The 18,016-nt window shown below is 43.3% G+C and overlaps 1 protein-coding gene across 7 annotated transcripts in view; it reads right to left on the bottom strand.

Moving 5' to 3' along the window:
- Window positions 1-18,016, bottom strand: part of LOC146789809 (ankyrin repeat and fibronectin type-III domain-containing protein 1-like) — a 2,714,698-nt gene that overhangs the window by 354,661 nt on the left and 2,342,021 nt on the right. For all 7 annotated transcript variants that reach the window (XM_085632159.1, XM_085632158.1, XM_085632162.1 and 4 more), the window contains one exon: window positions 2,891-3,098. In XM_085632159.1, coding sequence (XP_085488285.1) covers window positions 2,891-3,098 — 208 coding nt within the window. The remainder of the gene's footprint in view (window positions 1-2,890; window positions 3,099-18,016) is intronic.

Below are 18,016 nucleotides of genomic sequence, written 5' to 3'. Positions count from 1 at the left end.
CAAATACACAAAAAATAAGTGTTTTGCACACTTCTGTCATTGGGCTACATTTGGGCTACATCTGGGTGATATTTGGGCTACATTTGGGCTCTTTTGTCTCTGGTGGCCATTTTAGGAGATTTATTTGTTATGACGTTTCCTAATTTCCTCATTTACTGCAGTCTCCTCATTACCTCAGTAGGAAATGCTTTCAGTTTTTTACTTTGATTCCATCAAGAAGGTATTCAGATATGTCACACATTTGCCATAAATTCTGAATGTTAGCACTCTAGTTGCTCATTAGATCACTGTAGTAAAGCTACTGCTCACCACGGAAGTCTGCTGCTAGTATTAGAAGTGCATGTTTCAGTCTGTATATCAGAATTTTTTAATGAAATAGAAGAGGATTTGAGAAGTCACTCAAAATGTGCCCTAATTTTTCTTTCTTCAGCACTAATCATAATTTCTATGGCAAAATGAACCCCCTCATTGTGTTCCTTTTTAAATTAAATGTTTTAAGTGTTACCAGTTTATTCCAATCAAGATGGCTTCAGGTGTGCCATACTTTTGTCATAAGTAAGACAGTAAGCGCTCTAGTTGTTCTTAAGAACACTCTGGGACATTCTGTCATTGGGCTATACTTGGGCTACATCTGGGTGATATTTGGGCTACATTTGGGCTCTTTTGTCTCTGGTGGCCATCTTGGGAGATTTATTTGTTATGAAGTTTCCTAATTTCCTCATTTACTGCAGTCTCTTCAGTAGGAAATACTTTCAGTTGTTTACTTTGATTCCATCAAGAAGGCATTCAGATGTGTCACACATTTTCCATAAATTCTGAATGTTAGCACTCTAGTTGCTCATTAGATCACTGTAGTAAAGCTACTGCTCACCAGGCAAGTCTGCTGCTGGTATTCAAAGTGCATGTTTCAGTCTGCATGTCAGAATGTTTTTATGAAATAAAAGAGGATTTCAGAAGTCAAAATGTGCCCTAGGTTTTCTTTCTGCAGCACTAATCATAATCTATATGGCAAAATGAACCCCCTCATTTTGTTCCTTTGTAAATTAAATGTTTTAAGTGTTACCACTTTATTCCAATCAAGATGGCTTCAGGTGTGCCATACTTTTGTCATAAGTAAGACTGTTAGCGCTCTAGTTGTTCTTTAGAGCACTCTGGGAAGCTGCAGTTGAACACTAAGGAATCAACTGACAGTCTCTGCCCTTGTTGGATGTACATGTTTTACTGAGAATGTCAGACTTCATTCTTACATGACTGAGAAAGATAATGTGAATTTACAGAAAATATGCTCTCAGTTTAGCTTATAGATCACCTTCCAAACCTCTGTGGGAAAAGTATGAGAAAATAGTTTTCTCTCAAACATGGTTCGTGATATCACAGCAGAAGGCTTTTTCACATGGTAAAATCACCTTAGAACACACCACAATTCCTAAAATGAGTATGGTACCATCAACAAATGATTTATAATGTAACTAAAGTCTTAAAACCTTCTATTAACTGCAATGCTTATTAATGAGGTGCTATCATGTATATTGGTCCCAAGATGGCTGTCAACACTTCTTGGATGAAGTACTGACAGCCAATCAGATCTCACGATGAGATGCGTGGTTAGGCTCCACCCAGATATGTATGTGATTTTACTTTTGATTTTCTCAGGATCTACTGAACAGATTGACACCATATATGCAAAAGGCACATGCCTGACCTGAGGACTACCTCTTTGCCAAATTTCAAGTAATTCTGTTCAGCCGTTCGGGCTGTACCTTGGACTAAAGGTCAGTATGGAAAATTGCATGGGGAAAACGTGTTTTGGGACCCCCCTTTTTTCTCAGCCCCCGCTTGACGAATCCCCCCGAGACTTTCAGGGTAGGAGCGGAGCAAAGCGCCCCACCTATTTTGAAAATTTCGCGAGGATTCGTCAACCGGCGCCAAAGTTATTCCAAATAGAATGTTGCGGATTTCCTATGGAAACACGGTCCTAACTATAACTATCTACTGGCGACCGCCAGTAGATAATATATAAGTATTATTTAATCAAGAACAATCAAAATACCAGAAATAGTTTCACATGTGCATATAGTATACTGTTGCCAATTTAGATATAATCTTATGCCATATTTGCGCAAATTGAAATATGCTTTAACAAAGTGGAGAGTGATTCATTGCAAACCAGAGCTTACCTTTTTACCATTACCAAAGGGACAGAGGCCTTCTAAATGGACAATGATCGTGACAGACGTTTGACTGTATGGTTTGTTTTCTTTTTATTAGCTTTGCAACTCTGGAGCTTGAAAGTCAATACGATTTTACATAAAAATTTAACATCTGAGCAGAGGTCTGGAGTTGGCAGCCAGCCTTTTGGCTTTGCCAATGCTTGTTTTGCTTAGTCATGGCTTTTGTAAGACTTGATTGTGCAGCAGTGGCTACCGGCCACTTGCCAATATGTTTTTTAAAAGTTGCCTAGGAGCAAAAGTCTTTCTTTGGTCTTGATAAGCCCACATTGCAGTAGTAGCCCCAGACACTACAGGGTACTACTTTGCATGCTGATGTACTTCTTGTGAAACAGCAGAATTACCTAGCTTGTGCTACTGCTCACTGGGGGAAAGAGGGGGGGGGTCACATGTAAAGGTCAAGGTCAAGAGGGCCGCAAGCGTCCCCTGGCCATACTTTGAGTATCACTGCTCTATGTTGTAGTGAATGGAACAAAAATGAAGGGCGAGTAAAAGTCCATATACCCAAGTACATTCCATAACACAACTTTAGTAAAAGGCCTTAGCTATCGCCAGAGCTTAAATAATGAATGATACCTGTCTTACCACATTGAGTTTTTTCATTAATACTATGGTGAAATGGCAGTGCTGAAGCGGGGGATACATTACAACAGCAAACTCACAGTGTGGGCTTTCCTTGGCACCAGACTGCAGAAGCGTCCTGGCAATGGGCGCGTTGTTGGTCATGATGGCAATGTCCAGCGGCAGCAGGCCCTCGCTGTTCGGGGTGTTGAGGTCCAGCTCATCCACACTGTACTGTTTCAACAGCTCCTGCACTCGGTCCAAGTCCTGCATCTCCACAGCTTCAAAAAGAGCAGCGTTTCCCTGAAACTGCAGGCGAGACAAAGAGAAGAGCACATCTTTAATGCACCAAATTGGTATTGAGCAATTTAAAAGACATGGGGGTGAGGAATCGTGGGGTGAGACAATATAATTAGAAACACACATTATCATCCAGGGGAATTCTTACTCTCATGAGATATAATAACTACACACCCAACAATGAGGCATATTTCCAGTGTATGATAGCACCAGATGAAATTAAAGGCTTGTCTAGAATTTGAAGACTAATGGGCTTATTTACAAGCCCCGTGTGCCGGTGGTACGTCACTTTTTCCCATATTAAACGTGACCCACCGAGGGTGCAAGAGGCTTGTAAATAAGCCTCTAAATAGCTGATTTAGATTCCTGGAGACAGGTTACTCCGCCACAAATGTGACAGATATCCATGAGGCTGTATTACAAGTGCCATTGGATATAATGCAGTTATAATACGGGGGATGTGATGTCTGCTGTGTTTGTGGTGGAGTAACCCATATGATGAACGCTAAATCGGGCTCTTAAGGCCTAATTTAGAGTTTGGTGGACAATGTACTCTGTTACAAACATGGCACAGTACCTGTCCAACAAATTGTGAGACCATTCACAAAGGGCCTCCGCATTCGTGGCAGAGGCCCCGCAGTGTTGTGGTGGATGAGACTGCACTCGTGGCAGAGGCCCAGCTGTTTTGTGGTGGGTGGGACTGCACTCATGGCTTAAGCACTGCAGTGTCGTGGTGGGTGGGGCCGCACTCATGGCGGAGGCCCTGCAGTGTCATGGTGTGTGGGGCTGCACTCGTGGTGGAGGCCGGGCAGTGTCATGGTGGGTGGGACCACACTCGTGGCGGAGGCACCGCAGTGTCGTGGTGGGTGGGACCACACTCGTGGCGGAGGCACCGTAGTGTCATGGTGGATGGGATTGCACTTGTGGCAGAGGCCCGCCGTGTGGTGGTGGGTGGGACCACACTCGTGACGGCGGCCCCGCAGTGTCATGGTGGGTGGGACCACACTCGTGGTGGAGGCCCCGCAGTGTCATGGTGGGTGGGACTGCACTTTTGGCGGGAGCCCCGCAATGGGTATCTGCAGTACGGAGGTCCCGCCATGACTACAGGGCTTCCGCCAAGAGCATGGAGACCCTTCATGAATCGGGCCCTCAGAGTTCTCGTGCTCTTTTTGGAGTTGGGCACACTGTCAGGTTTTCGAGCGCAGGAGCCCCGCTAGCCCAGCGATGGAAACAATCACAAGCGAGGCCTGATGGGGTAGGAGCTGCCAATTTAAGAACATCAGACCTCCCCGTTCTATTTTAGACAAGCTGAGCAGTCTGAATCCTTTTGTACATAAATATCTGAAGTCAAGATTCCGGGTTCGTTAGTTGCATTTAGACAGAGGCAATGAAAACAGGGACCACCTTGCATAAGGAAGAAAGTATCATGTCTAAGAAGTTTAAACATACATAAAATTGCAAACAGAATTTCAGCTTGCAACTTTTCAAGGCCGATTAGATTCACCACCATTCAAAGAGTATGCGTGCATTGGGAAATCCTTCCCACCTAAAAACATATTTGCAATTAAGTAAGGATGTGATCCCACGCAGTTCCTGAAACTAGACGGATAAGCAAAAATGCATGAAAAGCACGTCCTTATGGACCTCAAACTATGTAAGATAACAGGCTTTCCCTTGAGGCAGACTCATAGAGAAAATGTCAGACACCACACCCTAACATCTGAAGACACAGCACGCCATCTTGTCTCTTCATAGCCAGGCCTTTTTCAAAACTGCAGTTTTCCTCGCTTTTCGTTCGGTATTTGGGCGGGTAGCATTTCCAGCTCAATGACCAGTAACAAGAGTGAAAGCTTCCAACACTAACATCATATTGAAGCATACACGTGCATGCGGCTCTGGCACAGCTGCGGTCCGTGTGCACGACATATTATTGCACCAACATTCACTCCGGTAAACTGTGAGGAAACCCCTGTGTACATTTTCACAAGTCTTATAAATTAAGACTATGAGACCAAGAACATATGAGTTTCAAAAGTATTTTAAAACAAGCATTTGCAATGCAATAGGTCTCGCATTTGCGAGAGTTTGAGCTATTGGTATTGTAAATGACAATGCCTTTTATGTATCTCTTTTGATAATTAACACATAAAAAGAAGGCATTGTAGTTTAGAATGCCAATAGCTCAAAGTCTTGTAAATGCGAGACCCATTTCATTTCAAAGAAGCGGCCGCCATTGTCCCGGGCTGCTTGGAAAGTGAAAGAGCGCATGGTGCGCTGAATATTGCAAGAAAGCATGTGGTGCTTGCAGTAGGAGAAACTCATTAAAGAAAATAGCGCTTACAAACTAAACAAGACATGCCGTGTAAAAACCAGGAGTAAAAGGGCCAGTCCTCATGGGAGGTTACAAATGAAGACAAGGCGGTACTAAGGAGGGACTAACAAGCCTATTAACGAACCAGAAGCCAGCATTTAGAAAGGACAATGATACAAGCCAATGAGAAATATGGGTGGAGCTTCAAGTCCATACTCGATTTAGCATGCCTCGCATAGCAGCGCAGGTGCTGCCCAGGCTCCACATAAAGAGGTCGAGGCTTTAAAATGCTGCCTTCTTACCGCGACTGGAGCACTCTAAACAATGCTTTTAACCATCATTACAGGGGTTCGTTGTGATACCCAAACAGTTTTCACGACTCCTGCAAACTCCATCCATAAGAGAGAGTGTGCCCTTTTCATGTATCCGGTGAGCAAGATCAGTGGGCTGAGCACTGGCAGATGAAAGCTGTGTGCTTCTTGAGAGTCAAAAGTTCAAATATTAGCAAACTTGAATTAGCATTGCCTCCTTGTGAGTACAAGTTGACAAAACTTGAGGCAACGAGCTTTGCACAAATAAAAGCTATTGTTATTTACGAGACCTAGAGTTTTTCGAAGTCATGTTTTAAACGTTTATTTACTTTTTCAAGGAGAAAGAACTTCAGGCAGCACAGTACCAGTAGACATCAATCAACAGTGGTGACAGGCGACATGGACCCGACACAGTCATGAAGCAAGTGAAAGCAAGCAGGCAAGCCATTAGGCAATCCAATAAGAAATTGCTCAAAGCAACCAGCAGGAGCAGTGCACTTTGTAAGAGTTATTTAAGCGACAACATGCAGGGGTAGATTTATAATCATTTTGCGCTGGGTTTGTGTCACAGAAATGATGCAAATCAGCACAAAATGTTCATTTTCTAATTTACTTTCCAGCACAAAACTGGCTTTGCTCTGTAAAGTAGCCTAAAAGTAATGTAAAGCAACACGAGGGGGTATCAAGGGGGGCGTTACATGGGTGGTTGCATTCCCATGCAACCACTCTTTGCTTTTTGACACAGACCTGTATCTACTAACAATCGTAGGCAGGGTTTTGCACCAAAAAGTAATGCCATTTACAAGTAGGTGTTAAAAGGAAAAAAGTTTTTATTTCTCCATTCTTTTCTGACTTTGCATGTATCCTGCACTGTACGGCACACATACAAAGTAGGTAAAGTTTTAAAATAAGCCTAAGCATAGTATTTTGTACTGGAAGGGAACCATTCCAATACAAAACCTATGCTAGACTCGCGCACACTCTTTTGCACTATGGCGCAAACATGTATGCACGGCTCGCTGCAGCAAATTTCTGCACCGGCACTAGGGACGAGAGTGCCATATCTCTGTTGATATGACGCTCTCCTGCTCTCTCCCTGTCGCGCAAAGCAGCGCTGCATTTTTGGCTGGTGCGTTGCGTTGCGTGACAGTTTTGTAAATCTGGGTCGCAGTTTAGTAAAACTTAATTTGATGATTTTAGAACTAACCATGTGCATACTGGACAGCCCCTATAAAGATGAAACCACTGTTTGCAGAGAGATCGGAATTACAAGTTTTATGCCTGACAAATACCAGTGCTTACTGATTTTGGTGTGCCAAGCACCAACATCAGCATGTTTAGCCACATTTTAAAGAGCATAACTTGCAATAGGCAGGTTCCAGCTTATAATAGGCCAGTTCAGGCCCCTGCTGTCCGGGGACACCAGAGCCTGCAGGATGGACCTCTGCAGCGCGAGCGGTGTCCCAATCTCCATCCCAACCCAGAGGAGGAGTCCCACCGGACTCATACCCAAGGTGAAACTCATAAATAATTAGGTATCAGGAGCAGATAGATGGAGTAAAAGTCACAGTACTTATTATGTACAGAGCAGAGCATGCCCTGTGATCTTGGTTGGGCATGATATGTTTTTGTGTGTATGATTACAGTTCGGTGGTATTTTTTGAGGGCCTATAAAGGACTTTGAAAACAACTGCTGTACACAGACATCCACTAGACTTGTGTTATAGCGTGAATGAGCAGGCACACTTGTGTGACCCTCTGCAGAGGGGCGAAGCCTTCCCAACCCAGCCAGTGCAAATGGTGGCCTATAATGTTAAATTGCTGCTTGTTCTGAGTTTGTGCCATCCCAAGCCAGCGTCCAAGCGCAATGTCTGTATAGCACAATTGAACAGTGCACTTTTTAGGCCTAATCAGTAACTTTTGGTGTCTGCTTTTTTCCACTTGTGATTCGAGAACACTTTACTTCACAATTAGTTTTTTGTTTGCTGCTTTAACCACACTCTGTCTAAAAGCCTGTCCCCTTTGTACCCCTTCTGCAGAGCTCTTCATCATTTTTTGACCCCTTGCTGCACATTGACTGTCCGTCCTTTGCTGCATTCTCCACTCAAACCACGAAGGTCCTCATTTATGAGATTTTGCTGTACGGCAGCACAGCAGGCCTTTCTGCAGCACTGCCCTACCGCAAACGACCGCCATGGTACAAAGGTGCCTGCGTTGTGGGGAGCGAAACAACCTTTACAACGCAGTCATTACATCGCACTACCTTTACATAGCAGTCATTACATCGCAACATCCTTTACATCGCATGTCACTACAACGCATGTCATTACAACGTATGTCACTACAACGCAGGCATTACATCGCAAGTCATTGCAATGCATACCATTGCAACGCATAGTACCCTTACACTATCCAACACTTACCCTACTGTTGCACTCACTGCAGTTACAATAGTAATTTTTACCCCTACACTATCCAACACTTACCCTACTGTTGCACTCCCTGGAGGTAGAATAGTAATTTTTACCCCTACACTATCCAACACTTACCCTACTGTTGCACTCACTGGAGTTAAAATAGTAATTATCACCCACATACTATCCAACACTTACCTTAAATGCGATGTAATGGTATGCATTGTAATGGTATGCGTTGTAAAGATATAATGCGATGTAATGGAATGCGTTGGAAAGGTAGTTTCTGAAAATGCGATGTAATGGCATGCAATGTAAAATAATGCGTTGTCAAGGATGTTGCGATGTAAAAACTGCGTTGTAAAGGCATGCGTTGTAAATGTATGCGTGGTAACGTCATACATTCTTGCGGGGATGATTGTTTTTGTGCAGGGAGGCCTTCCTGCACAAAAACAATCACAAGAGGCTTTTTCCTATTTCTATGTGTGCCGTAAAATGCAGCACACATAGAAAAAGGAAATAAACGAGGAGAAATAATTTCTCCTCGTTGTGCCTCCCTTACGCCTCCCCAGAGTTGCGATTTCTCGTAAATCTGGGGCAGTATCAAAAAGTCATGGATGTTACTGGGAACGCCCCCAGCAACACCTATTGGATGCTCCTTTAACGCAGAAAACTGTGTTAAAGGGAACAATATTTACAAGGCATCATTAAGCCAAAAAAGTGACTTGGTGCTGCCTGGTAAACATGGAGCAGGCTCCTGTGCCACGGAACGTCACAAAAAGAGACGCACTGACTGTACAAGAGGCTTATAAATAAGCCCCCCAGAGGGTAAACTATCTTGACAGTAGGTGTGTAACTAAATCAGAAAGACACACGTTTGCCAACATGCAAATGGAAGGGATGTTCAACCCATCCAAATACAAATGTGTGCATATGTCGGAAACATTTCTAAAAGACTATGAACAAATGCAGCAAACAGCATTGTTTGTAACCTGTGTTTCCCAAACTGCAGATATCTTTGGTTGCTTTTTTTTTGCAGGCCATAAGTCTGGACAATATTTATTTTTCGTATAAAGAACCATATAATCATTGTCTGAATCTTTTTTTTACATTACACAATTGACGATGGAGAAAATTGCATTGCCACTGTTGCCTGTTAATTCTCTGCTTTTTCGGTGGTGGCCCTTGTTTAAGGGCACACATGCATAAACATTTGAGCTCTTCCTTTGGGATGTGTCTGGTAACATATTTCACCTTATTTGAAGTTGTCCATGTTCAAATGCATGGCATCTATTTTTTTGTGTGTGTGCTTTTTCTTAATTACATCTACTAGACAATTCCCCACCCACGTCTTATTCAGTAAGATGTGTTTTTATTATTTCGCTTTCATGTAAAGATAAGTACTTTGTACAGGTATACCTTTAAGTTGCTGTTGCAGAGCAGGAATATGTTTGCATAATTTTACACATTTTAGTGTATAGCGCTATCAGTTTTGATGAGTGCTTGGGCACCCACATGGGGTGGTAAGGGGTACACAAATGGCACAATACAATATGCAATCACAAATGCAAATACAAGATTTAGATCCTCAGACTGCATGCTATCTCAGAAGACCTCCTCACACTATGGGGCTGATTACGATGTCAGTAGGACTGTCACCGACAGGCCGCCAGTGGCAGTCCCACTGACATCCAGCAGGGCAGCCAGACCGACGCATTATGATGCAGTCAGTCCGACCGCATCAGTCGGAGGGACCGACCAGCGCTTCGTCGGACTGTCGGTTGGATCGTAGTCATTACAATAGGGTTGATGCCTTCTTAGTCACTGCCGTAGGGATTACGAAGTCCCTTTCCGACAGTCTTTCCATGGCAGTCCGACCGCCATAGAAAGGCTGTCAGAAAGGGACTTTGAGGGCCCCTAGCAAGGCCCCCGCAGCCATAGGCCTCCGCTACGAGGCCCAGTGGGCCCCCACAGCCAGCAATGCCCCATGTGCCAGGCACGGTGTGGTGCCTGGCACATGGTGCAGGGATGTTTGAAAATATACTTTTTGCCATTGGGGCGTGCATGCAGCCCTTTTCCGGACCGCAGATCCAGCCTCAATGGCAAGAGGCATGTCTCCGACTGCCTACAAGGAAGTCGGACCGCAATTTGGCAGGTGGGACCGCCGACTACCTGTCAGCTAATCTCGTTCCTGCAACGATGGTGGTTGGACGCTTGTGCGACCTCCTTCATAATCAGCTGCTATATGCATTAGCATATTATCAACGTCTTTTCTACTCGATCGGTAAGCGGGGCATTCCATATAGATGTAGTGAAACCATTTTATAGAACTTTCGGGAGTGACTTTTGTTGTTCCTCATTGCAGATTAGTACTTGAATTCTTTACTAATTCTGTCGTCAGTGGAGTTACAAGTTACAATAAGGGGTTTTGCTGAAACACTATCATTTGGCTTCTGCTATTTGTTTGTATACTTTTCTCATTTTTCCTATGTTTCACAGTGAGTAGCACTTTGTTCTTATAGGGTCAATTCAGTAGTTATACTCATTATTTTACTTCATTTATCATGTACATTCACTTTGATTGTCACACATATGGCTTTACATGCTTAGATTATCTTTTCTTCGTATATATCTTAGACCAACTCCCTGTTTACATGTCAGTATATAATGGAAAGAGTATCTTGGGGGACTGATACAAGCCATGCACCCCAGCTTTCAGCATGGTCGACGGGCACCTCATTTTCTATTTTAAGCAATCACCTTTTTGGTGTTCCCGCCTCCTACTTTCGGTTGGATTAAGATTAGATACTAAAAGCCCGCTCATTGGCACGAGAAGGCTTTCTTTTTCATGATAATGTGACACCGGTGTATTTGCTTTAATGTACAGTATTGAAAATGTATTGTTGCAGCCTTGAAAATGTCTGAAACCAGATAAAACAGGTGCTGTCTGCAGCTGCTAGATAACCTGTTCGAGCGTTAGAAATTCTGAAAAAAAAGTGGACTAACACTAAGAAGGCTTGGACCATTTTCCTAAATGGATTGTACCGAGAAGGATGGTAAGCTGTATTTGATCTAAATAAATAAACAATAAAAAAGAAATTAAAATACAATTGATGTGCAACAGTGCTTTTACAACACATTATAAAAACAGTCCATCGTGCCTTGTTAAACCCCTATCCGTGAAGTCCAAATATCTGTTACGTGTTTGAACTGAAATCAAGAGGGCAGGGAGGAGGGCAAAAACTCAGCCAAGGGTCGGCTATGTGCTCCTGCCAGCCGGCCAGATTGTACAGGCTGATTACTGTGCTCCAGTGACATAGAAGACTTTTGTTTGGATTCTGACTCCTTTAGGGACACAGCATATTTGAAACCCCGTTAATTAGCGGGGGCTGGACACTCTTAGAAGCACCATATTGTCTTGTGCATATTTCATACTATTGTGGCATGTTACTGAACCCAGTATACTTGGTTTAGTAAAGACGCGCAATTAATATACAGCCACTGCTACCTATTGTTGCTGTTGTTTAGTCCCTCATGTTGTTCAGTTCAATCACTGGAGTGGAGGTGGAAGCACAGACCAAACACCCAATAACATTTTGTGAGAAAGCAAAAATCAAGTGGGCTAGGCCAGGAGGTGATTTTCAAAGTCTCAAGTCATTGGCTGACAGAGGCTGACCCAAAAAAGCCAGTGGTTAAAGAGAGAGAAATAAAAGTCCACTCTGTGCATATTGTAAAAAATAGGTCTCTTTGACAACTGTACTGTCAAAACCCAGAACTAAATAAGCATTGGCAAAGCCAATAGGCCTATGCGAGAGCAATTGGCTTTGGCAATGTGTTTTAGCCATGTTTTACACCAGAGTGACTGTAGATCAGCATGGCTAAATTTAGTGCCATGGAGTGTTATTGAGTGAAGTGCAGTGTTATAGAGTAGAGTAGAGTGTCTTAGTAGAGCGTTGTAGAGTGGAGTGGCAAGAATGGCATAGAGTATTGTAGTGTGGAATGTCATAGAGTGGAGCGTTCTAGAGTGGAACAGAGTGGCTTAGAATGAACTACAGTGTTGTAGAGCACAGTGTTGTAGCGTAGAGTGGCATATGGCAGAGTATAGTACAATGGAGTGTCATAGACTGGTGTAGAGTAGAGTGGCATACAGTGGAGTGGATTAGAGTGGAGCGGATTAGTGTGAAGGGGCATAGAGTGGAATAGAGTGGAGTGGGTTAGAGTAGAGAGGATTAAAGTAGAGTGGATTTAAGTGGAGTAGATTGAAATGGATTGAAGTGGAGTGGACTGGATTGGATTAGAGTGGATTGGAGTGGAGTGCAGTGCAGTGGAGTGAATTAAAGTGGACTGGGGTAGATTAGAGTGGATTTGAGTGGAGTGAGTTAAATTAGAGTGGTTTAGAGTGGAGTGGAATAAAGTGGAGAGGATTGGAGTGGATTAGAGTGGAGTGAATTAGAATGGAGTGAAATAGAGTGAATAAGAGTGTGGTTGATTAGAGTGGAGTGGAATAGAATGGATTAGAGTGGAGTGGATTGGACTGAGTGGATTGGATTGGCTTGGATGGAATTAGAGTGGATTGGAGTGGAGGGAATTGGAGTAGATTGTACTGGTTTGGAGTAGATTGGCCTGGAGTGGATTAGAGAGGATTAGTGTGGATTGGAGTGGAGTAGTGTGGATTAGAGTGGACTGGAATGGACTGAAGTGGAGTAGATTAGTGTGGTGTGGAGTGGATTAGAGTGGAGTGCCTGGAGTGGGTTAAAATGGGGTGGATTGGATTAGAGTGGATTAGCATTAGAGTGGAGTGGAATGCAGTGGATTAGAGTGGAGTGGAATAGTTTAGAGTGGAGTGTATCTGAGTGGAGTGGATTAGAGTGGGCTGGAGTGGATTAGAGTGGAGTGGAATGGAGTGGATTGGATTAGAGTGGACTGCAGTGGTATGGATTTTTTGTACAGTGGAGTACAGGAGAGTGCATCAGAGTGGAGTGGATCTGAGTGGATTTGAGTGGAGTGGGTTGGAGTGGAGTGGATTGGCGTAGATTAGAGTGGGTTGGAGTGGATCTGAGTGGAGGGATTAGAGTGAAATGGAGTGGATTGGACTGCAGTATGATGGAGTGCCATAGATGGCCATAGAGTGGAGATTCGAGTAAATAAGGAGTGGGTTGGACTGGAATAGAGTGGAGTCACTTGGAGTGGTTTAGAGTGGAGTGAATTGCAGTGGATTGGAGTAGATTAGGAGGGGATTAGAGTGGAGTGGATTATACTGTAGTTGATTGGAGTAAATTATAGTGGAACGGATTTGAGTGAATTGAATTGGAGTGGACTAGAGTGAATAGGTGTGGATTGAAATAGAGTGTATTTAAGTGGAGTGGACTGGAGTGGATAAGAGTAGAGTGGTTTAAAGTGGAGTGGATCAGAGTGGAGTGGATTGGAGTGGGATAGAGTGGAGTGGATTGGATTGGAGTGGATTAGAATGGAGTAGATTGGAGTGGATAAAAGTGGAGTGCATTGGATTGCATTTGATTTGATCGATTTAAACTGCAGTGGATTGGGATGAAGTAGGTTGGATTACATTAGATTGGAGTGGAGGGAAGTTGACTGGAGTGGAGTGGATTAGAGCAGAGTTGAATGGGATGGATTGGTTGTGTGGATTAGAGCAGAGTGGATTAGAGTGGAGTGCATTAGAGTGTATTACAGTAGAGTAGATTAGAGTAGATTGGAGTGGATTTGAGTGGGTTAGAGTGTAGTGCATTAGAGTGTAAGGGATTAGAGTGGAGTGGATTAGAGTGGATTGAAGTGGATGTGATTAGAGTAGATTGGAGTGGATTGGAGTTGATGGATTTGAGTGGATTGTAATGTATTGGAATGTATTAGACTAGGGTTAATTAGAGAGGATTGAACTAGAGTGGATCGGAGTGGACTGGATTAGAGTGGAATGGATTGGAGTGGATTGAAGTGAACTAGAGTGGAGTGGATTTGAGCAGAGTTAATTAAAACGGAGTGAACAAAGAAGTTTGAAGAGGCATATACAAGATGGGTATTGGGTTTAAAGAGATTTACTACCACCTGGTAGTATTTGTAGTAATTCCAAAAGGTGGGTCCGACATGCTATGAGTGCAACTATTTTGAGGGCTGTTTAAATTTTCAGAATTATAGCATGATGTATTTGATCTTATTGTAGCATTTTACCCTTTTCAACTCTCACAAACATACACATGAATTTAATGTTTTCTAACATGTTTAAACAGCTACGGCATGATGTCACTTTTAAATTCTACCCCAGAGGGACACTGTAAGTGTACCACCTGCTTTCTGTGTTTTGGGGATGACGAGAGTCTCTTGATTGGTTTTTTTGTTGATTCTCTGTTAAAAGGTTTTTATCACCGTTGCTATCCTACTATTACTGTACATAATTTGGATTACTGATACAATGTTGTTATTCTATAAGTATTAATTGCATTAGGCATGATGGCACTTTACTAATTTATTCTGTATGGTATAACCTGGAATAATTATTTGATTTGGGCTATCTTTAACACATGGACTAATTTACAACAATCCCATGATCATGTTTGTACACTCTTATCAATCATCGCTCGTGTATGTATACCTATTGCAGCTATTCAGTTTTGATGAGAGGCACACTGTCACTTTATTCTATGTTACTAGTACTGTATCAATAGTGCTGGTTTCTTTGTTGCTGACTGATTCTGCTCAATAAGAAAACAAAAATAGTATGTAATAGAGTGTATTAGAGTTGAGATGATTGGACTGGATACAATTAGAGTGGGTGGATTGCAGAGGATTAGAGTGAATTGGATTGGAATGAACTGAAGTGGATTAGAGTGGAGTGTAGTGAATTGGAGTGGATTGGAGTGGAGTGGATTGGAGTAGATCAGACTGCAATGGATCAGATTGGATAAAAGTGGTGTGGACTGGAGTGGATTAGAGTAGAGTGGATTGGAGTGGAGTGGATTCGAGCAGATTGGAGTGGACTAGAGTGGAGTGGATTGGAGTAGATTAGAGTAGAGATGATTACATTGGATTATATTGGAGTAGATTAGAGTGGAGTGCGTGGAGTGAAGGGAGTGGAGTGGATTGGAGTGGTTTAGAGTGGGTTGGAGAGGAATGAAGTGGAGTGGATTGGAGCAAGTTAAAGTGGAGTGGATATGCCTGGAATGGGTTAAAGTGGATTGAAGTGGTCTAGAGTGGAGTAGATTTGAGTGAAGTGGAGAGGAGTGGATTCGAATGAGGTGGGATGGAGTATATTAGAGTGGAGTAGATTATACCAGAACAGATTAGAGTAGCATGGATGAGAGTGGAGTGGATTGTGGTGGATTAGAGTGTAGTGGATTGTAGTGGATTTAAGTGAATTGGAGTGTAGTGGATTAGAGTGGATCAGATTAGATTAGAGTGGAGTGGACTGGAGTGGAGTGGATAAGAGTGGATTGGATTAGAGTAGAGTGGATTAGGTTAGAGTGGATTGGAGCAGATTGGAATGAACTAGAGTGAAGTAGATAAGTATTGAGTAGATAAAGTGGCGTGGATGTGAGTGCATTGGGGTGGACTAGAGTGGAGTGGAATGGAGTAAATTAGAGTGGAGTTGATTAAATTGTATTAGAATGGAATGGATTGGAATGGGATGGAGTGGATTAGAGTGCACTATTGTGGTGTGGATTGGAGTGGGTTAGAGTGGAGTGGGGTGGATGGAGTGGATTAGGGTGGATTGGAGTAGATTTGAGTGGATTGGAGAGGACTGAAGGGGAGTGAATTAGAGTGGAGTGGAGTTGATTACAGTGGAGTGGATCGAAGTGGGTTAGAGTGATGTGGATTAGGATGAAGTGATATGAGTGGAAAGGATTAGAGTGAATTGGAGTGGATTAGAGTAGAGTGGATTGCAGTGGATTAGAGTAGAGTGGAGAGTTTTGAAGTGGAATGAATGGATTGGATTGGATTAGCATGGAGTGGAGAGGATCAGAGTGAAGTGGAGTGAATGAGAGTGGAGTGGATTGAAGGTGATTCAAGTGGAATGGAGTGGATTAGAGTGGAGTGGATTGGATTGGATTAGAGTGGAATGTATTATAGTGAAGTTGATTAGAGTGGAGTGGAGTGCATTAGAGTGGAGTGCAGTAGAGTGAGGTCGAGTGAAATGGAGTCGATTTGAATGGGTTGGGGTTGAGTGGATTAAAGTGGTGTGGAGTAGAGTACAGTAGAGTGAAGAGAAGAGAAGGAAAAAACAAATGCACACACAAGACGTTTTTGCGCAATTACTCTCTTGTATAAAGCTCCTATAACTCTGCCCATATAAGCACACACTAAAAAAATTGAATGTCACCTTGTGTAAGGTAACTGGTGCTCGTGTAAGGCTCTCCAGGTCACTCTATAAACAAATTGTATTAAAAAAAAGCAGATATGGCATCTCAATGACAGATCCAGCAGTGTAGCACTTAAATGAAACTAATTAAGAGAAATCAATTTGTACTTCCTCCATGTGCCACACAAAGAACGGAAGTGAAGCAGGAATTGACGCCTGGGAAGCACTGTCGAATTAGGAGGCAGTTGAAAAGAATGATAGTGATGCCGAAGAATGGTAAGTAATGGGCAGGCTAAACGCCCCTATTAAGGACTTCTTTTTAGATACAATAGGTTTCCAGGTGACAGCAGAGCATCTAAAGGAAACTAATTAAGATAAATCAATTTATACTTCGTCCATGTGCCCCAGAAGTGACACAGGAACGGACACCTGGGAAGCGCTGTCGAATTAGAAGGCAGTTAAGAAGAATGATAGTGATGTCCATAAATGGTAAGTAAAGGGCAGCCTAAAAGCCCTTTAACCCCTTCGCTGCTGCGGACATTCCGCCGCAGCGCTGGGGGGGGGGCAGGGGGGCAGCGCGGTGGGCCTGTGCTCATGACGGAGCCGCTCCGTCATGAGCCACGGTTGAGCTGTGCTCATGACGGAACGGTTCCGTCATGACTCCGCCCAGTTGCGCTGTCCCCCCGCACAGGCGGGGAAACAGCGCCGCGTAGGCGGAGCGGCCGCCAACGGTCGTGTCATGACGGAACCGTTCCGTCATGAGCACACGGCAACCGTGGCTCATGACGGAACGGTTCCGTCATGAGCGGGGAAGGGGTTAAGGACTTTATTTTAGATACAATATATCGCCAAGTGACAGCAGCACATGTGTGCTATCTGCAGCCTCGACCTAATAATGGGCACAACGGGACTAGTGGGCACATAATTAAGAGTACCCTTTTATTGCTGCAACATCCTTTGGTGAAATGAAGAACCTCTGCGCCTAAAATCTCTTTCAAAGCATACGATAGAGAAGTACATTAGGGCACAACGCGAATTTCAAATCAGAGTGTAAATAAACATCATGGTGATACTTTCTTATGATGGATATTTTGCACAATAAAGGACAGTGGCTGGCTTAGATATTCCGGGACCCTGCTTCCTGTAGGAGGGTTTCTAAACAGAAAAGAATGGAGGCATTTATGCAGAGGGCTAATTTGGTCCTTAGGGAAAAGAATCAACAACAAAAAGCATCCCTTGCATATGACCTTATCCCCCCAAGAATAGAGGAAGGATTCTAATATTTATCTAGCATCACCATCGCACAGCATAGATGCAATCTATTGCGCTTCCATTTGAACCTTATTCCTCTGCTGATTGGGTACCTGGAGAAGAAATTTAGGGCCAGATGTAGGTGGGTAAATACCGGTCAGTAACTCCGAAATTCGGTAAATTTCAGCGTTACCAACCGGTATTTAGCCATTCCTAATGTAGGTAAGGAATCGGTAATACAGATTCCTTAAATGCAATGTAGGAAGAACATTAAAGAGTGCTTTTGGGCTTTAAGAAATCGGTAATTACCACCAACTTCAAGTTGGTGTTAA

The sequence above is a fragment of the Triturus cristatus genome, chromosome 10, assembly GCF_964204655.1.
Source record: "Triturus cristatus chromosome 10, aTriCri1.1, whole genome shotgun sequence".
In the NCBI taxonomy this organism is placed as follows: Eukaryota; Metazoa; Chordata; class Amphibia; order Caudata; family Salamandridae; genus Triturus; species Triturus cristatus.
Note: the sequence above shows the minus strand (reverse complement) of the source record. Positions and strands in the feature narration are given on the sequence as shown.